The sequence below is a fragment of the Aspergillus japonicus genome (assembly GCF_003184785.1).
Source record: "Aspergillus japonicus CBS 114.51 unplaced genomic scaffold BO86scaffold_123, whole genome shotgun sequence".
In the NCBI taxonomy this organism is placed as follows: Eukaryota; Fungi; Ascomycota; class Eurotiomycetes; order Eurotiales; family Aspergillaceae; genus Aspergillus; species Aspergillus japonicus.
This window is the reverse complement of record NW_020291760.1, coordinates 2,916-25,555: the sequence shown is the minus strand read 5'-3', so window position 1 is coordinate 25,555 and position 22,640 is coordinate 2,916. Positions and strand designations below refer to the sequence as shown.

Here is a 22,640-nt window from a genome sequence, read left to right as displayed (position 1 = left end):
ATTACATAAGCGCGTATGTACTGGAAGGACTGGCGGTCCTACAGTATCTCTCCTTCACAAGACAACCTTCAAAGAACCCTTCCCGCGCGAGGACTGGAGGTCGATCACCTCTTACCGAAGAAGTATACGCTTATTGAGCTATCTTGGTTACTTTGTGGGAATTTGCAGGGAACCGGGAGCTCTGCGCTGCGAAGATGGGATTCGTCTTGGCCGATGACGTCCTCTGCATGATCTTGGATATCCTGGGAGATGAGCGAGACCACAACAGCTTATTTCAATGCGCCATTTCTTCGAGATACTTTACCGCTCACTCGCTAGCTGTGCTGTACAAGTATGTTTCTTGTCCTTTGGTTCTCCCTCCTTCGTTCCCATGAGGTGCGTTTTTGCTGATACTCCCTGCAGAGTGTGCCATGCATCATCCGTACGGGGTGGAGGGACGGAGGATGAACAGTTTCTCAACCCGCGCAGACGCTTTACATTTAATGTATCCGTGAGGCGCGAGGTCAATTCTACCGTGCGGAAGTGGGCACTCTTATGGCAATCCATTGCTTTATCGGCTTTGGGTCAGACCTACCTGCCTTACTACAGCTATCTTCGTTATCTAGATCTGGATGATCTGGGAGATCTGCTGAAAGATCCGAACTTCAGCGGGCGGATACGAGAGTAATACATGCTCCAGATATCAGCTATAAGTAATTGAAACACTGACGGGCCAATTGTAGTGACTTTTTCACACCGGGACTCTTAGAGATTGCTTCTTCCGACTACCAGGCGAAAGGCAACAAACGGCTACGGTCGGCGTTCAAGGGCCCCGATCCCAGTGCCGACTCGGTCAAGCTTAAGATTGGTTCCGGTCTGTCCACCCCTTCTTGACTTTACATGATGACATGTGAGATGAAGAGCTAACGCCGAACAGCTATTGTGAAGAAGGCAACTTCTATACGAGGGATGTCGCTCAATGGTAAGCCCAACTTCTAAGCTTGGCCAGTGCATGTTATGCGTCTTGCTAATCACCTTTCTAGTGCCCCCAGAAACACTATCCGAATGGGTCGGAGGGCTGCCCTTGCTGCAATCACTGACGGTATGGTCTGGCGAAGCTCTAAGCCAACATGCTGGCAGCCAGCTCCGTCATCACTGTCCGAAATTTAAGCAGCTCACTATCTATTCTTGGTATCGGCCCGAATACGCCACTGAATTTCTTTTTGAACGCAGTACTGACGAGTGCACAGGAGAGACCGTCCGCCCACAACCGCGGAAGCTGAATCCGAACAGTTCCTCGACCAATTACAGCCAAACACATTGGAAACTTTCGAACTGATCAGCCTGAGCCAGCTTGGACCTCGCTCCATTGTCGCCCTGGGCTCACACCGGCAATCGCTATCAGAATTGAAGTTGACGAGCCTCACGATCGATGGCATCGCCCAACTGCCCTCTCTGACAGCCCTTCCCTCGTTGAGGGTCTTAACTTTGACGGACTCGGTTCCATCCGCGCGGGATGAGAGATTTTATACGATTGTCTCGCAAGTCGCCGAGTGGATCGGCAGCTGTGAATCATTGCGGCAACTGGAAGTGAGACGATTTGTCGATGACCCCTTCCTGTTATCACGGACATTGACCAGAGAAGGGGTTAAACTGACGAGTCTTTCGTTGTCTCGGTATAGCATGGCAGGCAGTCAGGCCTTTCATGAAGCCCTTGCCTGCCAGCAGACTCTGCGAACTCTCAATCTTAGCGGCGAATCCTCCTTTTCCAACCGTGACAACGAGATCCTAGTACAAGCACTGAGCCAGCTGAGTAATCTACGTGAGCTGGACCTCAAAGACATCTCCGACGGCTTTACCCAAGATCATGCCATGGCCTTGACCGCGTTCCTTCCCCGTCTGGAAAAGCTTTGGATAAGCGGCGACTTTTTCGACGATACCGTTTTTCAGGCGTTCACACATCTGCCGAAGCTGGAGAGCCTTGTAATCCCCGCCTTCAGCAAGTTCACTGCCGATGGGATCCTTGATTTTATCTCGCAGCTAGGGCCCGGTAATAAAGGCTTCAACCTGTCAATCCTGAATGCAGTAGATAGCACTCTCACTGAGGAGGCGCAACTCCTGATCAGTGAAACTCTGAAGGCGAATCTGGACGGGTCCTTTGACTATGGGATTGTACCAGGTAAAAATCAGGGCTCCACTGGTGTCGGATAACGCTAACAGACAGCAGTGGACGATAGCGACATGAGTTCAGAGGATGGGCTATATGTATGACGTTGTCAATGCTAGTCCTGCAGCAAATCAGTTGAATCCTTGACAGTGACAATGTAATTTTTTCGCTGGGTAAAATTGTGTCGGTCATTGGTATGAACGATTCGAATTACTGAGATGTCAGTTTACGTAGGTGATGCGTTGGTGTTCGCCTACTATAATAGGCAGTGTAAAACCACTTTAACGGGATTGGTGGGTTGCGCGTCGCAACCGCGTTTCCGACACGCGTTGAATCTGCCCGCCTCTGCCTCTGCCTCCGCCTCCGCGCGATTCCCGCCTTTCCTGTCGGAGCAACAGCAGCCGGCAACTCTCAGCCCCCCCCCTTCCTCAGAACCCACTTTCTGACCCCATTGTTGTTCGGAGGCTTGCTCGAAATTGATTTCACCAAGTGACCGGCTTTTCATGGACTCTAGCTCTTCATAAGAAGCACCAAGGACAGTCGGGTCGCCATGTCTGCCCGTGCCAAGTTAGCAGAGCTGCGCGCTCTCCGCGCCGCGGGCAAGAAACGCCTTTCCACGTATGAGGTGGAGGAACAGGGGGATGTCTACGAAGAGGTCGATGACGAAGGCTACAAGAAGATCATCCGCAATCGGCTCGACCAGGACGATTTCGTGGTCGACGACAACGGCGAAGGATATGCGGACGACGGTCGCGAAGTGTGGAACGAGCGCGGCGCCGACTACGACAGTGAGAGCGAGGACGATGAACTTCCTGCCCGGAGCAAGGCTGCCAAGCGGAAACGTGAAGAAGAGAAGCAGAGAAAGGAGAAAATCAACAACGGGATCTCGAAATACTTCAACAGCGGGGCTGCGCCGTCCGCCCCGAAGCCCAAGGTGAGTTTTTTTTTTTTTTTGTCCCTCGGGTTAAGGTTGTGTGAAGGCTTGGATCTTGGAGGAAGAGGGTCTAGAAATTGGGCTTTGTTCTAACTTATTGGGCCTTTTTTCCACTTTAGCCAGTGGCTACCGCAGAGGATGATGCCTTCATGGCTGACCTCCTTGGAGAGGTCGATACCAACGTCGTTCCGCAACGCCTACCGACCCGAAATATCGTCAAGTCCGAGACTCGACGCAAAGTCCGGATCCTGTCCCCGCCACTCTCAGACAGAACGCGAAAGGATGCGCATATCAAGAAGGATGAGAACAGTGATCCGGTCTCCCCGGTAAAGGATCAGTCGGACATCAACATGGACGACGACTTTGATGATGGCCCGCTTCCCAACATGGATGATGAGGACGTTCCCATGAGTGACCCGATGCCCTCATCGCCTATCAGCAAGGCCATCGAGAGGAAGACGGCTGTGTCGGTCAAGGTAGAAGAGTCGGACGAGGATGACACCGACCTGATGGAGGTCACGCAAGCTACCGGACAGAACGAAGCCAAGGCAGCAAGTATCAACATGGCTGGGAGCCGACCAGTGCCTAAGCTTAAGAAGGAGTCTTATCCTTCGATCGCCAGCTCTTCTCCTGCTAAGGCTCTACCTGACGTTGATGCATCTTGGAACGACGTCCGAAGCAAGCTGAACGTCCTCAGCAGCCCCGCCCACTCTGAGATGCGAACCTTCGGAAAGTTACGTCCACAAGACGTTGTTGAGGAGGATGGCAGCTTACGTATGTTCTGGTTGGATTTCACTGAGGTCAACGGGAGTCTGTGCTTGTTTGGAAAGGTGAAGAATAAACAGACGGGCTCCTATGCCAGTGCTTTCGTCAAAGTCGACAATATCCTTCGGAAACTATACTTTCTTCCCAGAGAGAACCGTCACAAGCATGGGCGCGAGACCGATGAAGAGGTGGATATGGAAGATGTCTATCGCGAAGTAGACGATATGATGTCGAGGTTGAGAGTGGGAATGCACAAGATCAAGCCGTGCACGCGCAAGTATGCGTTTGAGGTGCCCGGCATTCCGAAAGAAACGGACTATCTGAAGCTTCTCTACCCTTATGATAAGCCTGCATTGCCCATGGACGTCAAGGGGGAGACATTCTCCCACGTCTTCGGTACTAACACGGCATTGTTCGAACAATTTGTGCTCTGGAAAAACATCATGGGTCCATGTTGGCTCAAAATTGAAGAAGCGGACTTCTCAGCTGTCAACAATGCCTCCTGGTGTAAGTTTGAATGCCAGGTATCGAAGCCTGCGCTCATCTCTCCGGTGCCCGATACCGAGAATCTGGACGCACCGCCCCTCACATTAATGAGCCTTTCATTCCGCACGCAACTCAACATCAAGGAGAACAAGCAAGAAATCCTGGTGGCCAGTGCCAGAGTCTACGAGAATGTCTCTCTCACGGACACTACTCCCCCGGAGAAGCTGCCTTGCAAGACTTTCACAGTTATGCGGCCGGTAGGCACCTCTTATCCCATGCACTTCGAGACCGAAACCCGGAAGCAACGAGGTACTTTCATGCTGGAAAGGAGCGAGCAATTTCTGCTCAGTAAATTCCTGGCACTGTTCGAAAAGATGGATCCTGATGTTCTTATGGGGCACCAGCTCCAGGAGGTTGATCTCAGCGTTCTTCTCAACCGACTCAAGGAAAAGAAGACGCCAGGATGGCATCGCCTCGGACGACTGAAGCGTGGAGACTGGCCTAAGAACTTCAACAGGGGTGGGGGTTTCTTCGCTGAAAGGCATCTGATCGCGGGACGACTGATGTGTGATGTGGCTAATGACATGGGCAAGGTAAGTTTCAGTGGCATCGGTCACAAAAGGACATGTGCTGACATTTGAAAGTCTCTGATGATGAAATGTCAATCTTGGAGCCTGACAGAAATGTGTGAGCTCTACTTGGGACAGGGCAACACGAGACAAGAACTAGACACCGAAGCAGCCTTGAAATCTTGGGCTACCACGAAGGACGGTCTCATGAACTTTGTGAACCATTGTGATGCAGACACCTATTTCATCGCCGCTCTTGTCTTAAAACTGCAGATGTTGCCTCTAACCAAAGTGCTCACCAATATTGCTGGTAACTCCTGGGCAAGGACGCTCAGCGGTACGCGCGCTGAGCGGAACGAGTACATTCTCCTCCACGAATTCCACCGGAACAAATACATCTGTCCTGATAAGTACTCTTCCAAGCTGTTGAAAGCTGAAGAGAAACTCCAGGAAGGTGACGAGGACGACTCGGCGGACAAGAAAAAGAAGGACAAATACAAGGGTGGTCTCGTTTTCGAGCCCGAGAAGGGCCTTTATGATCGCTTTGTCCTAGTCATGGACTTCAACAGTCTGTACCCGAGTATTATTCAGGAGTATAATATCTGCTTCACAACCGTGGAACGGACGGCGACTGTGAGTGTATGAACTCGACCAAACACTGAACACCTACTGACAACTATATCAAGGCCGAGAATGACAAAGAGGAGAAAGTACCCGAGGTCCCGTCGTCAGAGCAAGAGCAGGGTATTCTGCCTCGCCTGATCGCAACCTTGGTCGGTCGTCGACGTGAGGTGAAGAAGTTGATGAAAGACAAGCGCGCGACGCCTGAGCAGCTAGCTCTCTGGGACACGAAACAATTGGCCTTCAAGCTGACGGCCAACTCCATGTACGGATGCTTGGGTTACACGCAGAGTCGCTTTTATGCTCGTCCCTTGGCCATGCTTACTACCTTCAAGGGGCGTGAGATTCTCAGAAGCACCAAGGAGCTGGCGGAGTCGAAACAACTCCGTGTTATCTATGGTGATACTGACTCCGTCATGATCAACACGAACATGGACACTATCAGTGATGCGATCAAGGTCGGTGAGGAATTCAAGAAGTCCGTCAATGAGCGATACCGGCTATTGGAGATCGATATCGATAACATCTTCCGGCGTCTCCTCTTGCATGCCAAGAAGAAGTACGCTGCTGTTAACATCACAGAAGTAGACGGCAAGTACGTTGACAAGCTGGAGGTCAAGGGTCTCGACATGAAGAGACGTGAGTACTGCTCACTGTCGAAGGAAGTTTCTCAGAAACTGTTGAATGAGGTTCTCTCTGGCGAGGACCAAGAGCTTGTTCTCAACCGTATCCATGACTACCTGCGCGAACTTGCAGGCAAGATGCGAGAGTTCACTGTCCCTGTGCAGAAATACGTGATTTATACGGTATGGACTATCGGTTTGAGGACAGTAAAGACCAAAGAATGCTAACATTTCTCCCAGAAACTCTCCAAGCGACCCGAGGAATACCCCAACAAGGAGACAATGCCTCCAGTACAGGTCGCCCTGCGCGAGCTAGCTCGGGGAAAGACGGTTCGTCCCAATGACGTTATCTCCTACATCGTGACCAGTGGGGATTCGGAAACTGCATCCCTCCCGCCGGCCAAACGTTCGTATACACTGCAGGACGTGATGAAGCCCGACTCGGAACTCAAGCCCGACATCGAGTTCTATTTGCTCAAGCAGATCTTCCCGCCTATTGAACGTCTATGTGCTCCTATTCCCGGTACTGATGCTGTTCGGTTGGCGGAGTGTTTGGGCCTGGATGTGCGCAAATATCAGATCAACACCTCTAGTGGAAGCAACCAGCAGAACGCTGACATCTTCCCGCTGGAATCGCAAATTCCCGATTCGGTCCGTTTCGAAAGTGCAGCTCGACTCACCCTCACCTGTCGGTCATGCAAGGAGAAATCGGTGTTCGAAGGGTTGCTCGGGTCTGTTCATATGTGCACAGCGAATGGCGTTATTTGCCCCAACCAAGCCTGTCAGAAACCTTTCTCGGTTTTGACCATCGTTGCGCAGCTGGAAACCCAGATCCGGGCCCAGACTTCCAAATACTATGAGGGCTGGCTTGTCTGCGACGATACGGCCTGCGGCAACCGGACGCGTCAGATCAGTGTGTACGGGCACCGCTGCCTAGGTCCCAAAGGCCACGCTGAAGGTTGTCTTGGTCGCATGACTTACGAGTACACGGAAAAGCAGATGTACAACCAGCTACTCTACTTTGCTGGACTTTGGGATGTCGACAAGGCTCGAACCGCGGCTGAGAAGGATGGGAATGCGGAGAAGAAGGACAGTGTGGCAGCGTTAGTTGAGTTCAACCGTACCCGGTTTGGAACTGTCAAGGGGGTCGTGGACGCATATCTAAAGAAATGCGGACGACAATGGGTCGAGATGGATAGTCTGTTCCGCTTCATGCTGCCATGATTGGTTTCTAATAGATCTATTTCCATTTGTACATATCGACAACTTTTCTGTTTTATTATGTGGATAGCGGGTATTACCAGATTTGGAACGACAGCATGATAAGGTGAATAGGCATGGATTCAATTTTGCATCTATGGATTTTTTGTTGTAGGGTATCATGTAGTAAGTAGTACTCCGTAGTAAAGGCATAGTCAAGAGACCGAAGCTGTTTTTCTTTTCTTTTTTTTTTTTATCTTATCACCAAAAGCCGGGCCCCGCACTCCTCCGGTCCCCGATCAGTGACTCCCGCCATCCATTGCCGGGTTGACACGCTCGGTGTGTAAACATCTGCATCCCCACCAGTTCTCTCAATCATTCAGGGCAACTCGATTCCAATCTGGGCTACTCGACAGTTATCATGTCGGTTAAGAAAGTTCTGGTCATTGCGGGGTCGGACAGCTCGGGTGGCGCGTACGTCAAATTGTGCACGGTTCTCTCCAAAGGCCTGGTCAACTAATGCAATCAATTCCTTTGACATCAGGGGTCTAGAAGCGGACCAGAGAGTTCTGGCTGCTCACGGCGTCTATGCACTGACCGCAACCACCGGTCTCACGGCGCAAAACACCCTGGGAGTGCAAGACATCTTCATCATTCCGCCTGAATTTGTTAAGAAACAGATCAATGCTGGCCTTGAAGATGTCGGTGCGGATGTAGTTAAACTGGGTTCGTGGTTCCTCACCTCCTCGCCATTGACTTTTCTGGCTCAGTGGCTTTTCTGCTTGACTCCATCAGAAACCTTGCTGGTGGTATCATATGCGTGCGTACGCTGACTGGCGAAAGGAATGCTCTCCTCCGCGGAGACAATCAATGTTATTGCCGAGGCTCTGGTCACGCATCAGATTCCTGCGGTGGTGCTGGATCCGGTAGCTATGTCCATTCCCCCAGTATGCAGCATATGTTCGCCGTTCTGATACTGGGACTACAGGTCATGGTGTCAACAAGTGGATCGCAACTGCTCCCGGGAGCCGCTGTACAAGTTCTGCGGTCGAAATTGCTACCTCTGACTACCATCCTCACTCCGAACATCCCAGAAGCTCTGCTACTTCTTAAGGACTCCGGAGTTGATGTTTCCGAGCCTACTGACCTCCCTGGAATGGTACAGCTGGCCAAGCAGATCTGTACCTTGGGCTCAAAGGGAGTTTTGCTCAAGGGCGGCCATCTGCCCCTCACGAAAGATCACAAGACCGCGCAAAATCAGGAAGATGCGTGCATCGTCGTTGATGTACTGTATGACGGCGAGGAAGTCACCTTGTTCGAGACGGACTTCCTCATTTCAAAAAACACGCATGGCACGGGCTGTTCGCTGGCCTCGGCTATTGCGGCCAATCTCGCCCTCGGTAAAGGCATGAAGCGCGCCGTCCAGAGCGCTGTTCGGTTCGTTGAGGCCGGTATCAAGACCAGCTTCGATATCGGCAAGGGAAGTGGGCCGATCAATCACTTCCATTCGTTGTATAGCCTGCCGTTTGCACCGTGAGTCACTTGGCCTTTTTCACTCTGAGGGAAGGCGTTGAGCATGTGGTGCTGACGAGTCATCTAGCGGTCGGTTCATAGAGTATGCGCTGGATCGCCCTGACGTTCAGGAAGCTTGGAAGAAGTTCACAGAGCATGAGTTTGTCCGGCAGTTGGGCGATGGCACACTCCCTTTGGAGAGATTCAAGTCATATCTCGTCCAGGATTATCTTTATCTGGTATGACATGTCGAGTTTTCTCTCACTTGACGAGATCCAGTGCTGACGAATTGAACTAGATTCAGTTCGCACGGAGCAACGCTTTGGCTGCATACAAGGCGGGGAGCATGGAGTCGATTGCCGCGGTATGTTTTTAAGCACAAGCGCGCTCCGATCCTACTTGGGTGGAGGGTGGAGGAGGTGTCACCCGGTGGTCGACAAGCCAAGATACTGACCATTTCACGCGAACAGTCTGCGCAAATTGTCCTACATATCCAACGCGAAACAGCGTTACACCTAGATTATTGTGCCTCCTTTGGACTGACCAAAGAGGAAATGGAGAAGACTCCGGAAACCATTGGTGCGTGACCCATTCTCATCCCGTCGCTGACGGCCATTATCATACGTTACTTGGTGCAGAATCGCTAACGGGGACTCTGTCGTTACGTACAAGTAGCGTGCACGGCGTATAGTCGGTATATTCTCGACGTTGGCCAGTCGGGAGATTGGCTCGCCCTACAGATGGCCCTTGCGCCTTGCTTGATCGGCTACGGAGCTATCGCACGACGACTCTACACGGACCAAGATTCGGTGCGGGAGGGTAACCGGTACTGGAAGTGGGTTGAGAACTATGTCGCCGACGACTACACCGAGGCAGTGCGTCTGGGGTCTGGTAAGCAAGCACGACCTTGGGGATCTCCCTTCCCTGCAGGAGGCGAAAGATTGGGGCGATGGGGACCCGCTAACATGACGAATTCTAGAATTGCTTGAAAAGCATATGCGAGAGGTCTCGCCCAGTCGGATGGAGGAACTGATTAAGATTTTCGTGCGGGCAACGGAGTTGGAGATCAGATTCTGGGACATGGGTCTGGGTGGTGGCGAATCTTGTTAGCTGGTGGGACTATTCACTCTTTCTGTTTCAATATGACGGACTATTGTGAATGTCGCTTTGAAAAAGGAGCGATTCAAGATTGTGTATGAGTAGAGTACATCGGATGAGAACTAGACTACTAAGCACAAAACTCGAGTCGATTTATCAACTGCCGAGATACTATTTATGAGCATGTTCATTGTGTACAGATAAAAGTGTACAAGGAGATACAAACAAAGAGGCTGTTTCACCCATTGAAAATGAATGGACTTACAAGTCACTAAAAGTACCCAGCCTCAATGGACCAATTAGTCAGAGTACCAGGAAAAAAAGGCGGTGTTGCCTCTACGCTATCCCCAATCAGGCGGTGTTTTGCCTCCAGTCTTCCTCTTTTTTTTCTTCCATTCAAAGATCCCGCCTTTTCCCCCCCCCCGTCGCCTTCCTTTTCTTCTTTTTCTTCCTCCTTCCCTCCTTTCATCCTCATTCTTCTTTCCTCCCATCCTATAACACATCTCTTTTTCATCTCTCTTTCCCTCCCATCTGTCTCTTACTCCTCATCACCTTCTTTTGTCATATCCTCTCGTCTCCTAGAGGGTGTGTCGCTTCGTCTGATCTTATCCTCAGTCGTTTCTCTCTTTCCCACCGTTTTCCTGTTCGGCTTACTTTTTGCCTTCCAATCCTAAAAACTTGCAACTTCACACAACAAAAACCTCAGCATGTCCTCCTACAACGGCAGCGGCGGCGGTGGCGGCGGCTACCAGCGTGATTCTTACCGGTATGTCATTATTAGGATCTCTTGTGTTGTTTTCTAGGTCAGCAATAGTTAACATCTCAGCAGCTCCCGCGGCGGTGGTGGTGGCTACGGTAACGGCGGTGGCTACAGTGGTGGTGGTGGCGGCTACGGAGGTGGTGGTGGTGGTGGCTACGGCGGCGGTGGCTATGGCGGTGGTGGTTACGGTGGTGGCCGTGGAGGCGCTGCTGGTGGTGACAGAATGTCCAACCTCGGCGCCGGCTTGAAGAAGCAAGAATGGGGTAAGTTCGCAGGTTGCACTTCCATCTCTTTGCAATCACTAATATGAATTGACTAGACATGGACTCCCTTCCCAAGTTCGAGAAGTCTTTCTACAAGGAGCACCCCGATGTTGCTGCTCGCTCCCAGCGCGAAGTCGACGAGTTCCGCAAGAGCAAGGAGATGGCTGTCCAGGGCAAGAACGTCCCTCGCCCCGTTGAGACCTTCGACGAGGCTGGCTTCCCTCAGTACGTTTTGAGCGAGGTCAAGGCCCAGGGCTTCGACCGCCCCACCGCCATTCAATCTCAGGGTTGGCCTATGGCCCTCTCTGGTCGTGATGTCGTCGGTATTGCTGAGACTGGTTCCGGAAAGACCCTGACCTACTGTCTGCCCGCTATCGTTCACATCAACGCCCAGCCTCTGCTCGCCCCTGGCGATGGACCCATTGTCCTCATCCTTGCTCCCACTCGTGAGTTGGCGGTTCAGATTCAGGCCGAAATCTCCAAGTTCGGCAAGTCCTCCCGTATTCGCAACACCTGTGTCTACGGTGGTGTGCCCAAGGGCCCTCAGATTCGCGACCTCAGCCGCGGTGTCGAGGTCTGCATTGCCACTCCCGGTCGTCTGATTGACATGCTCGAGGCTGGCCGCACCAACCTTCGTCGTGTCACTTATCTCGTTCTGGACGAGGCGGATCGCATGCTGGACATGGGTTTCGAGCCTCAGATCCGCAAGATTATCTCCCAGATTCGCCCCGACCGTCAGACTTGCATGTGGTCCGCCACTTGGCCCAAGGAGGTTCGTCAGCTTGCGTCTGACTTCCTCAACGACTACATCCAGGTCAACATCGGTTCCATGGATCTCTCTGCCAACCACCGTATCACTCAGATCGTCGAGGTTGTCTCTGAGTTCGAGAAGCGTGACCGCATGATCAAGCACCTCGAGAAGATCATGGAGAACCGCGGCAACAAGTGTCTGATCTTCACTGGTACCAAGCGTATCGCTGACGAGATCACCCGCTTCCTCCGCCAGGACGGATGGCCCGCCCTTTGTAAGTTTACCTTAACACCTTTTCCTACCAGAACATGAGCTAACATGTGTTTTCACAGCCATTCACGGTGACAAGCAACAGCAAGAAAGAGATTGGGTTTTGAACGAATTCAAGACGGGCAAGAGCCCAATCATGGTGGCTACCGACGTGGCTTCCCGTGGTATTGGTATGATGATATTGCAAACTCCCCCCCTCCTCCCCTCCCCTTCCTTTGTCGCCTCCAAGGCACCACCCGATTGAGGTTGTGTGACAATGGCACGGTGCTCGACTCTCTTCCACCCTAAGTTGGTGTTTAAATGACTCGTCCAGGCTATGTCGGGTCTCCTGAAATGGTTCTCAAGCCAGGAGAACCTTGGACTCACAGTGCAGTGTAGCAGATGTTACTAGTATCTCTGTTCTGATTCACCCGTCTACAACTTGTGATCTCGGTTGGTAGAGAGTTGGGGTTCTTTCTCTACCGACCTATTGAACGCTGCATTCCAAGGTTGCTCTAGGACCGCGATTTTGCCACCCCTTGGACTCGTCCACAACGGATCTTCGATGAAAGTCCCGAGAAGAGAGAGTGATGCATCAAGTCTCACACGACTGAGAATGGGCACCTCCTCGGCCACGTTGCTCGCTTGACTAATGCTCTGTTTGCTAACGTTACATGTTTTCTTAAAGATGTTCGCGACATTACCCATGTGCTGAACTATGACTACCCCAACAACTCCGAGGACTACGTTCACCGCATTGGTCGTACTGGTCGTGCCGGAAACAAGGGAACCGCTGTCACTTTCTTTACCACTGAAAGTAAGTTTGCCGTCCGTCTCTCCTTGAATGTACTTGCGCTGACTCCTTTCTTGCAGACTCTAAGCAGGCTCGTGACTTGGTCACCATCCTTACTGAGGCTAAGCAGCAGATCGATCCCCGTCTTGCTGAGATGGTTCGCTACAGCGGCGGCGGCGGTCACCACGGTGGCCACGGTCGCTGGGGTGGCCGTGGCCGTGGCCGTGGTGGTGGTAACAACTACACCGCGTCCAACGCTGCTCCCATCGGCGGCAACCGTCGTTGGTAAACTGTGCCCGACGCCCAGTTCAGTCACTGAGCTTGTATCTTTTCACACTGGTAGACCTGCTTTCCCTTTCGTCCTTGCCTGCGCATGATTATCCGGCTTTTTTCCTTTCGTAATTCGGTACGGGCGGCGTTCGTCGATATCACGATAGACTCTTTACGTTGCGTGTTTTAACCATATAGGAGACGCCTTGGTTCCTTGGGATCAGGGGTCATCGGTCACACCCCGGTTTGTGGGTATGCGTTAATCTCTGTTTTATGTGTGTTCTTTCACAAAAGTTCTGTATTTCCGGCTTGACATGCAGCAGCTGGTTCTTAGATAGTGTGTAGCTTTTTCCTTTGCATACTGATAATTGGAGAAAATGTACCTATCTGAAATGAATACCGAAACGGCACAATTTGTGTCAGGATAGTCACATGTCTTATAGGCTTCATCTTCAAAAGGGATCGTGATAGGATCCAGCGGCAGCCATGCAGCTTCTGCGCCAGTCGGCGGCACGACTGGGTCACCGGCATTAGTGCCTGCAAGGGAATACGAGACGTTATACCTAATAGTCTACTAGATGGTCTGGTCCGTTGCAGCGGCGGGCACTGCAGCTGCAAACCAACCACCAGGCATGTGCATCCGTGATACTTGGCCCCGGGTACCGGGACTGGAAGCTAATGTAGGGGGTGATCCGTCACCGATTGTCACCCTCCAGTCAGTCATTCAATTGTAATTTGACCTGGGTGACGGGGCCGTTGCGATGTAATTTTGGTGTTTTGCTTGCCTTGTCTACTAAGGATATTAGCTTCGCTTGTAAGATACCTTTTAAAGAACATTGACTATCCCACCCCATCTCGACTTTTGATTGTCGAGTGGCTGGCTACCTACCATGAATCAGCAGTTTTCATGCTACCGCCACATACAGTACCTACCTTCTTTCCGCACCGGATAAAAAAGCATACATAGAAAAGCATTCCTGCATTAGTGATACCTAGCATGAACCATGAAAAAAGAAATTCAAGGTCTAGAAGACCCTGCTGTTGCACTCCGATAGGGGGAATCGAACCCCCGGCTGCCGTGTGAGAGACGGCGATGTTAGCCACTACACCATATCGGACGTTGTTGGCATATGGCTTGCAGTCTGCGTTGATGATTCATTGCGTCATGCCCGGGGTATAACAGCGCTGGTGGTCATCGTGAGGTCAGTCGCGATCTAAGAGTTGGTGCTTATCTTGCGGTGTTCGGGACGCTTGCTTATCTGATGGTGACGTCGGGCTTGGTGCTGCGTGGTTGCTGGTGGTGGACTGGTGGTTTGTTGGTGGGTTTGGGGTGGGCTCGTCTTGTCTTGGTGCTGTGGGTTTTCTGTGGGATTTACGTGGTTGATGGGGTGGTGGGCTTTATGGGCCGTGTTTGCTGGTTGTGTGTATCGGCTTTTGGGGGGGGGTTGTGGTTTGTTGGTCGTTGGTCTCTGGTTGAGATGTTTGGTTGACGGGTCCCCCGTGTGTTTATATAGTTCTATGGATCCGCACTGGCGAGGAGGATGTACCATCGACCACCTTACGAAATTCGGTAAGCAGGTCCGTATATCCAACGTACAGGAGGAAGGTATACTCAAGTGGTAGCATGCTCGACTTCTCAAGTGGCTGACATACCCGAGGACCAATAAGCAGGCGCCAGTGGTATGTATATACACAACTTAACTACATATAGGTCCGAGATTGATATGGTAGACCACGCTACGGAGTCTTACCTGCGTCAGTCTCGAATAAAGCACGAAAAGCATATTTTTTCAAGCCGAAGTATGTCTACTAGATCATCGATGAGTTCGACCCCCACCCCCAGACCACCCTCACTTCGACCACTCCCTCAGCTCCCCCTCCAACACATTCGCAAGGATCCGATGCACATGGCTCGTCAGATGCCCCGAGTTGAACCAGAAGTACTCCTCCAGCGGGGTCGGACACCCGTACGCCCGGTAGTTCCACGCGATATCGGGCTGGTCGTACCCGGGGCAGAAGTTGGTGGTGTTGACGATGCCGTACGCCGCGGGGTGGTCCATGATCTCGCTGAGCGTCCGGTGCGCGTCGAACAGGTGCACGGCCGTGTCCGTGTGGTTGCGGTGGAAGGCGGCGGCGTGCCGGGCCAGCGCGTCGTTGTACCAGGCGACCTGCGTGGCGTTCGGGTAGGGCCGGCTCAGGGCCTGGTTGCCCGGGGTGCGGTCGAGGGGCGGGAGGTTGACGAACAGGTAGGAGCGGTAGCCCTGGGCGTAGATCTCCTGGACGGAGGCGAAGAGGGTGGTGATGAGGGTGTCGTAAAAGGCCGGGAAGTCGACGGCGTATTTGGAGCTGTCGCCGATGTCGTTGATCCCGATCCAGATGGCGACCAGGGTCTGCGGCGCGGAGATGTGCCGCGAGAGGACCGGCTGGCCGTAGGTCGTGAATTGGGTCACCTGGTTGACGAGAGAAACCGTGTAGTTGTGGTGGAGGGGGGTGCTGTTGGGGTGATGGAGGTGTCAGCTCCCCGATAGTCCATGTTTCGTCTACAAGGAATACATACTATGCAACGGAGATATCAGACCCCGCGAACGCAAAGTCCCAGAGCTGTCTCTCGCAGTCAAAGGGTGAGATGATTCCATCTTCCACTCCGCAGCCAGTGAGGTATTCAACCCAGTTGGGCCCTCCTTCCGCCGTTGCTGTCTACATTCCATCCAGCACGTTCGGTCAGTGACTGGCCATAGCCGCGAGAAAATCACCAGAGAAACATGGTTTCAAACCTGGTTCTGAACGATCTTATCCGTTAGCAGGGTCCGAGCATCGTATGCGAAGTTCTGCAGATCCCCGATGAAGCTATAGTTTTGGTGTCCGTGAGTTCCCTGCACGTACGTGTAGGAATCACCGAACGCTATTCTGATGCTCAAGTATCAGCCAGAGTTAGGGTGCATTTGCCCAGGGAAACACCGACAGGTATTTCGTCGAGTCCCAGTCGAACGCCCTGTTCTGAGACGAACCGGAGGAGAATGCTGATACTGTAGGAATAACCGCGAGGGCCAGGCACTGCCAGAGAGCGAGCATAGTTATGGCTCGAATGGAAGTCCTTGCACAATGTTAAAAGCTGTATGTAGGACCGCCAGCAGGCCCCGTTCCCCGCCGTCTCTACGGTTTCTTATACACACTGCGTGCGAAGGCACTCGCGCTTTGGGGTCATAGCGACCGCACTCGACCCCGCATATAGATCCTGACTGCGGAGAAATCGCAGCCATGCAGCTGCAGCTAGACGGACATTAATTTTCCACTTGTCAATTCTGTAGGTAGCGCATTCAGTGGACTCTGGCTAAGCCGACCTGCATCTCATACGCAAAGCTTGACTTGATTTGCCCCCCGCCTAGAGGAGGAGCATCGTGCCATCAGGTAAACGTTCGCAGGCCTTGTAGGGTCAGTCCGTCAGACGAACCTGCGACTTCGCTTCCCCACGGAGACCTTTCCCCCGGCAAACTGGCGTTGCTCCGTAGGTCAGCAGAGGCGACTTCGGATGCAGCAGGAGTGCCAGGAGAGAGTCACTTATTTGGCGAGCGGATAACTGCTAACCGAGGTCGGCAAAAATGGCGACATCCAGCAGTCGCCAGCTGCGTTGTTGATGGAGGAGAAGGAGCGCCTTGTCCCCAGATGCTAACCGGACCAAGATTTGCCGATCCGCGAGCGAGCGAGGCCAAGCCCGTCCGGGGTCGGAGAGAGGCTCAACTGCGGGGGGGGAGGGGAGGAAGTGCTGCCTATCAGTCATGATTTGAGATTGCGAGGATTTTAGTCCGGTTCGCTCCCCTACCGTACTGTTGTGCTTGTCTTAGAAGGTCCCGGGGGAGGATGTGGATTGTGGAGTATCATTTCCGAGATCTATCTAGTGGTTTCACCGGCTTGAAAGTATGGTCAGTTGTTGAAGCAAGACAGATGCTTCTGTTTCCAACCAACGCACCACGACTGTTGACTCCGGCTGAACAGTTTCCATTATGAGAGGGAAAACGTGATCGAATGGAAGGAGGGTCATGTTATCGCAGTGATGGGCGAGAACCCAGGGTGGGAGGCATTATCTTACCGTAAGATAATCGCGTAATTAATCCACAATGACAAATCCTCCGGATTTTCCCAGAAGTGGGTCAAGTCAATCCCACCTCATCTGCGCTGAGCGGACTGAGTCAGGAGGTCCATATCAACTCAATTGGGGCTGATGGATGATTGTTGTTGTCTTGAGTTGTGATGGTGGTGCTGATGGTGGTGCTGATGGTGGTGCTGTTGTGCTTGGACGTGGTCATTCGCGCTTCAGGGATGCTCCAGGCAGCATAAATCATATAGGAAGGAACTCCCCACACCATTTACCATCCATGGCAAGACTGAAGAGTACATCGAGTAGCCGAGCAATGCAGGTTTCTGCAAGCCAAGGTCCTCCGCGACATGGGTGGGAGGAATTGGGGGGATGGGATGAAGATTGAAATGTACCTCGGTGTGCCTCTTCAAGTTGGGTTGGGTAACTACGGAGTACGGAGTACAGTTGTTAGTTACTTGTTAGGTATGTTCATGTAAGCGGGACCTCAAAGCTATTGCGGGTACTTGTATCTTCATGTACAGTACAGTACCAGTAAGTGTCACCATGTACCGGAAACTGGGTCTCCTTACTAGGTAGTCTCCTTGGTCTCGGTCAAATACCGCTAGGCTTACAACTAGTGGGATCATTTTCCCCATCCACTGCGAATCAGCGGCCTGGAAGCAAATGCAGCTTTAGGCAAAACCCCGCTTATCCCGACCAGGTTAGAGGTACGGCGAAGTCACAAACGTCAGGGGAACCGGGGAGGAGGAAAGGAAAAGAGAAAAAAAAAAAAAAAAAAAAAGAGTATGTGTTAACTTACTTTGTCTTTCTTTATGGTTCGGGTACGGAGTACTGTTAGGCGGTCCTAAATGGTTCAATATGCGGAAGTCGGGATATCCGCCGATAGTGTCAAATCGACAAAAGAATCTCAATAATAATATGGGAAACAGAGGGCTTCAAGGCTCAAGCTTAGGGAAAGCCTAGACACTACGGAGTACAGGACTGGCCCACCTATGAACTAACGTAATAAGAGATAATGGATGGCATGAACCGACGCTGGTCAGCTAGCCCCCAATCATGCCCATGCCCATGCCCATGCTCATGCCCATGCCTATGCCTCGCCAACCGACCGACCGACCGACACGCTTCTCAGCCTGACCTGCTTTTAGAGCAGGCGTAGAATATGCATGGAACATGTTACCTTTCGCCATAGTGGCAAAGCACGCAGGTAGAGAGGCAAAAAGTAATATAACCGACAGCATAAATAGATTATACTCTGTACTGATGATAGAAAGCGTCGAGGAATTACGGCATGCTGACGATGGGCCTGCATTGGACCCAATTTGGTAAAGGGGATAACGACTCCCCATACAGAAGGAGAATAAATCCTCACGAGTCGTTCAGAATCAATAGCTAAATCTTGGCGGGATCTCCGGCCGAAGACAGTAGGTATATCGACCTTGAGACATTCACCATGTCACTGAATGGCTCAAGTGAAATCTCGACAATCGAGTCGGGAACAGTGGTCTGTGTCTGTTCATGGTTTGTTGTTGTTGCTGCTGCTGCTTGCTCAAGTGATGTTACCTAGGGGAAAGTGTCTTGATTTATCCTATTGGTGCTTTTATTCTGCATGAGACTTTTTTACCCTTTTTACTTATTATTATTTTTTTTGTGCAGAATAATCATATTCTTATTGACTCTGATGCAAAGCCTCCCATCAAGTCCATCATCCATGACTTGTTGATCGCCCGAGTAGTGGCCCACTCAAAATTGTTGTTGCTGTTGGTCTGGTCAAATACAACAATCTGCTTGGCAGTCCGAGAACCGGCCCGGACCCGGAACCAGTCAGTAACTATACCACTACGGACGTACTGTATGTACGTACTGTACTTTGGTTTCTACCATAAGTCCAGAACCAGATGCTCACGGCAGGTTGGAACAAAGTGGGATCGTCTGATTGCGCTGCTGATCGCGCGATATGCTGTTAACTTGATCTCCCACTCAAGCTCATGCCGGTTTCTCCCCCCCCCGTGCCTCACCTGTCAGTGAGACAGCATGAGAGCGGCGGGTGTGGAACCGAGTTTGGGTCTGTCTCTGTGCAGCGATCTTGAAGCTATGCTATCTTAAGCTGCTCCTAGCGTAGCTACCGACTGCATCGATGTCGAAAGGACTCACCATAGAGGAAGTCGATAATGTTCTCATTGGACGTCTGAGCTGCCTTTCCTGCCACTGTTCTGGGTGGGACTTCTGAATTCAAGAGATGGGGCGGCGGTTCCCGAATCGTCTTCCGAACCTCCCTCCGGCGTCAAGACTTATCAACATAGCGAGTTGCGCCAAAACAACCCTATCCATGGCTCCATTCTTCGCTCCACATCTAGGCCCGGAGACAGAGCCGCAGAGCCGTGTGGAAACCTGAATGATAACCATTTCCATCCTAGAGTGTCCCCCTTGGTTATGCAGTCGGTATTGTATCGCATGGGTCATCGACCGTCCACCAAGGTAGAGAAGTCCTCGGCAAGTGGTAGCTGTCCTGTCTTCCATCATGTTCTGAGCAAGCACGGGAAGCTGATGGCAGGCGAGCAATGCCCCAACCCAACCTACCGCTCCTGGGCCGAGATGCATGATAAGTTATTGACGAGTGTACAGTACCTTCATCTTTGATATGCATAGGTACGGAATAGTATTTTCATCTTTCAGTCCAGGAGTATGGTTCTCGACACCCACTAATTAACGGTGCATCAGATAGCAGATCTTCATATGAGGACCTACGCACAGGGACGCAGAGACGAGATGAGGAGAGAAAGCACTAGGTCACTGGCTCTCTTTGTCCGTTTAACTGATACTGAAATGGTATCAATTTGACCCTGCCAGGTGCGCTCTGCTCCGCGGAGAGAGGCATGGTCACGTGCTGTACATGGGCTCATGTCATCGAATGGATCTTTAGCTCCAGCCTGTGCTATCCACCTTCCGTTTTCAGATAGTATCGCGCCTCGGAAGTGTCAGGGCGGCCGCCGCTTGATCTGGTGAGACACCGCTGTCAACCACTGGCCAACTACAGGACTCTGAGTCTGCGCACGTGGAGCACTTCAGATCACGCTTAAGGCTTAGAGCGATGAGGCAGGTAGGTAGCTTGAAGGTCTGCCCGTGGTTATGTGCCTACTCACGGAGCACAGTAGTCTCTGGAGCTTAAGCCATCGAGCCCGCGAGTCAGGGATGTACCGAAAGCGAGACAAGACCAACCTCGCTTATCATTGGCATACCAACCAGTATGCGCATCCCATGCAGAATAAGGGAAGTGAATTATGCAGCACGCAAGCAACAGCCATCACAAGCCAGAGGCGAATGAAGCAATCAATGAAGTGGGTAAAAGGAGAGAGAGAGAGAGGGAAAAAAAAAGAAAAGATGCTGCACTGCAACTCTACATCATCGATGGGCCAGAACTGGCAGATTGCCCCTTTCATGTGCATATGGATGTCCGTCGGAGAACAATAACGATTGATGATTTGAGAGCCGCCCTCAACCACTGGAAGCTCACTCGCCAATGTGTTGTCAGGGTGGGCCTTGAGTCACACTTTATAGAGATTTTATTACGAGAGCGATACACTCACACGTTGCTCATGTTGGTTGCATTGTTGAGACCATTGCCCTATACAGTAGGGCAGTCAAGATGGTTTTCAAGCGAAATTCTGAGTTTATTGTGTCCAAGCAGCCAAACGTTGAGCTGGACGACATTACTCTGCTCCAAGCCTCACAAACCCATTCATCGATGTAGGGGCGGGAACACTACCGCTAGTCTATGGTCACAGCTTCACCCCCGATGAGGAAGGGTTGCTTGTTCAATTGTTGGCCTGGCTATCAGCGGGCTACCCCAAGGGCGCCTGTGGGTCAGGTATCAGTACTAATCATGGTGGCTAGTCACTCTTAGGAAAGGTCCCGATCGACGGGCAGTCATCGCTTGAGTTTAAGGTAGTCGGCCAGCATCCGAAACAGTAAGATACTTACTAAGGCCTTACATAGCAAGCCTTACCGCGCAAGTACAGTACTTACCAGCTATGTGGTATCATTACGATGTAATTGAGTTACTCCATGTATACGGAGTAATATCCGGGGATAGGAGGCTTGATTCCGCCCTCAGCATGAGAAATGTGTGGACATTCGAAGAAGCGCCTACGGTACTCAGGAGCCCAGCAAGCTAGAGCATTGAACAAGGTAGGTTCTTTCGTCCGATCTTAAGTCTCGCGCAGCTTCGATAGCCCTCTTGGCGTTAGGATAAGCATGGTATCGATTAGAGCTGTGCTTGTCACTCACTTTTGGATATAATGCGACATCCATTGACTGCTCGTATGGCTGATGTTCCGGATGGAGGAGGGTTTACATTGCTTACGGAGCATTGGAAATCGATAAGTTACAAGCTTATTATTTTTACTTGTGATCCACTTCAAACAAAATCATATTGTATGATAATTAGTCGCCTTGTGACCTTCTACGGGGCTTGTGGTCTACTCTTATTGTTTTATGACCGACTTTGTTCAATTGCTCTTCTACTTCTACCGTTCTGCGCGTCTGGTTGTTTCTTATTGATAGAAGACTTGGTAGATGACCATGAGAGGCGAGCCGAGGGTGAAAGGGCCACTGCAGCACGTAGAACAGATTATCAAAAGCAACAACAAACACCTTCAAGTTTGGAACGTAGTCTCCTTTTCCCGATGAACCGCGATTATCACTTTCACCGGTAGTCGATTAGTTAGCAGGTCCCGCTTGCGCGGGGTATGTATGAGAAGACCCAGACCAGATGCCAATCACCTCTTGCTTAAGGAGGAGAGGCTTTCCGAGACTGGAGCCTTGCATTTCCTGCGTCCCCTTTTGCTTCTCAGCTTGCGCCTAGCCTTCCTTCCTATCAGATAATCGGTTTTCAGCCCACCCTCACTGTGTCCTGGACTTCTGATGCTGCACAGGTGAACGACCTGCTTCTGGATATCAACCAATTGAACCACCCTAACAATAGGCCTAATTGTCAAGAACCGTTCGCTGGGGAGATGATTGTTCCGGAGTACTCCCGTTAATCTGCTGATGGGCTGAACCATTTGGTCCCCTACCTTATCACACACACACTCACACTCTTCCTTTTCGCTGCACCGACATGAAAATCTTTCAAGTCTAGTCCAATAAAATCCGCGATAAAGTTCATGGTGATGGGTACAGCCAAGCCCAGGATACACCCTCCAGACTCCAGAGTCCACTGAGTGTGGGTTTCCCAGCTTAGTTCCCCTCCCCAGCCTCCTCCCTACCGTAAGGGTGTCTGCCGCTGACACAGAGTGTCCCAAGGAGCAACTCAAGGAAAATGGGTATGCACTGTACAGTACTCCACTAAGCTGAGATGTGAACTGAAGATGCGATCGCATGGGCTATAGCATTGATCATTCGTCAAACTGCACAGCCATTAGATGGTTTGGACTACGAGCAGCAGCACTGTCATTATTCGCGCGTCGACATGTCCCGATGACTTGCGAGCACACAGCGCAAAC

The 22,640-nt window shown here is 51.6% G+C and overlaps 6 protein-coding genes and 1 non-coding gene across 7 annotated transcripts; 4 read left to right on the top strand and 3 right to left on the bottom strand.

The window, feature by feature from the left end:
- Nucleotides 1-69: 69 nt before the first annotated feature.
- Nucleotides 70-2,314, top strand: BO86DRAFT_350280 (uncharacterized protein). The gene is made up of 7 exons (XM_025669382.1): nucleotides 70-331; nucleotides 403-663; nucleotides 723-853; nucleotides 917-961; nucleotides 1,023-1,170; nucleotides 1,230-2,158; nucleotides 2,207-2,314. The coding sequence occupies exons 1-7, from the start codon at nucleotides 195-197 to the stop codon at nucleotides 2,248-2,250; spliced, it is 1,695 nt and encodes a 564-aa protein (XP_025521915.1). The 5' UTR covers nucleotides 70-194; the 3' UTR covers nucleotides 2,251-2,314.
- Nucleotides 2,315-2,541: 227 nt separating this feature from the next.
- Nucleotides 2,542-10,080, top strand: BO86DRAFT_460170 (DNA-directed DNA polymerase alpha catalytic subunit POL1). The gene is made up of 16 exons (XM_025677391.1): nucleotides 2,542-3,080; nucleotides 3,200-4,924; nucleotides 4,976-5,533; nucleotides 5,587-6,327; nucleotides 6,385-7,247; nucleotides 7,436-7,471; nucleotides 7,520-7,530; nucleotides 7,728-7,818; nucleotides 7,889-8,070; nucleotides 8,188-8,270; nucleotides 8,333-8,877; nucleotides 8,945-9,095; nucleotides 9,155-9,220; nucleotides 9,327-9,435; nucleotides 9,532-9,747; nucleotides 9,836-10,080. The coding sequence occupies exons 1-16, from the start codon at nucleotides 2,697-2,699 to the stop codon at nucleotides 9,964-9,966; spliced, it is 5,892 nt and encodes a 1,963-aa protein (XP_025521914.1). The 5' UTR covers nucleotides 2,542-2,696; the 3' UTR covers nucleotides 9,967-10,080.
- Nucleotides 10,081-10,456: 376 nt separating this feature from the next.
- BO86DRAFT_350270 (DEAD-box ATP-dependent RNA helicase DBP2) lies at nucleotides 10,457-13,470 on the top strand. Its single transcript, XM_025669381.1, has 6 exons — nucleotides 10,457-10,720; nucleotides 10,784-10,977; nucleotides 11,034-12,002; nucleotides 12,061-12,168; nucleotides 12,666-12,794; nucleotides 12,851-13,470. Exons 1-6 carry the CDS (start codon nucleotides 10,662-10,664, stop codon nucleotides 13,057-13,059), a joined length of 1,668 nt encoding a protein of 555 aa, XP_025521913.1. The 5' UTR covers nucleotides 10,457-10,661; the 3' UTR covers nucleotides 13,060-13,470.
- Nucleotides 13,471-14,086: 616 nt separating this feature from the next.
- On the bottom strand, nucleotides 14,087-14,158 carry BO86DRAFT_t321. The gene has a single exon. It is a non-coding gene; the product is annotated as a tRNA-Glu (tRNA).
- Nucleotides 14,159-14,890: 732 nt separating this feature from the next.
- Nucleotides 14,891-16,112, bottom strand: BO86DRAFT_326733 (SGNH/GDSL hydrolase family protein; the record flags this gene model as incomplete). The annotated part of the gene is made up of 4 exons (XM_025668579.1): nucleotides 14,891-15,533; nucleotides 15,598-15,737; nucleotides 15,815-15,947; nucleotides 16,003-16,112. 4 exons carry the CDS (start codon nucleotides 16,110-16,112, stop codon nucleotides 14,891-14,893), a joined length of 1,026 nt encoding a protein of 341 aa, XP_025521912.1.
- Nucleotides 16,113-19,266: 3,154 nt separating this feature from the next.
- Nucleotides 19,267-19,753, bottom strand: BO86DRAFT_393766 (uncharacterized protein). The gene has a single exon (XM_025673088.1). The coding sequence runs from the start codon at nucleotides 19,735-19,737 to the stop codon at nucleotides 19,369-19,371; it is 369 nt and encodes a 122-aa protein (XP_025521911.1). The 5' UTR covers nucleotides 19,738-19,753; the 3' UTR covers nucleotides 19,267-19,368.
- A 294-nt stretch (nucleotides 19,754-20,047) lies between these two features.
- On the top strand, nucleotides 20,048-21,103 carry BO86DRAFT_37048 (uncharacterized protein). Its single transcript, XM_025670279.1, has 2 exons — nucleotides 20,048-20,236; nucleotides 20,289-21,103. Exon 2 carries the CDS (start codon nucleotides 20,418-20,420, stop codon nucleotides 20,934-20,936), a length of 519 nt encoding a protein of 172 aa, XP_025521910.1. The 5' UTR covers nucleotides 20,048-20,236; nucleotides 20,289-20,417; the 3' UTR covers nucleotides 20,937-21,103.
- The last annotated feature ends 1,537 nt before the right edge of the window (nucleotides 21,104-22,640 follow it).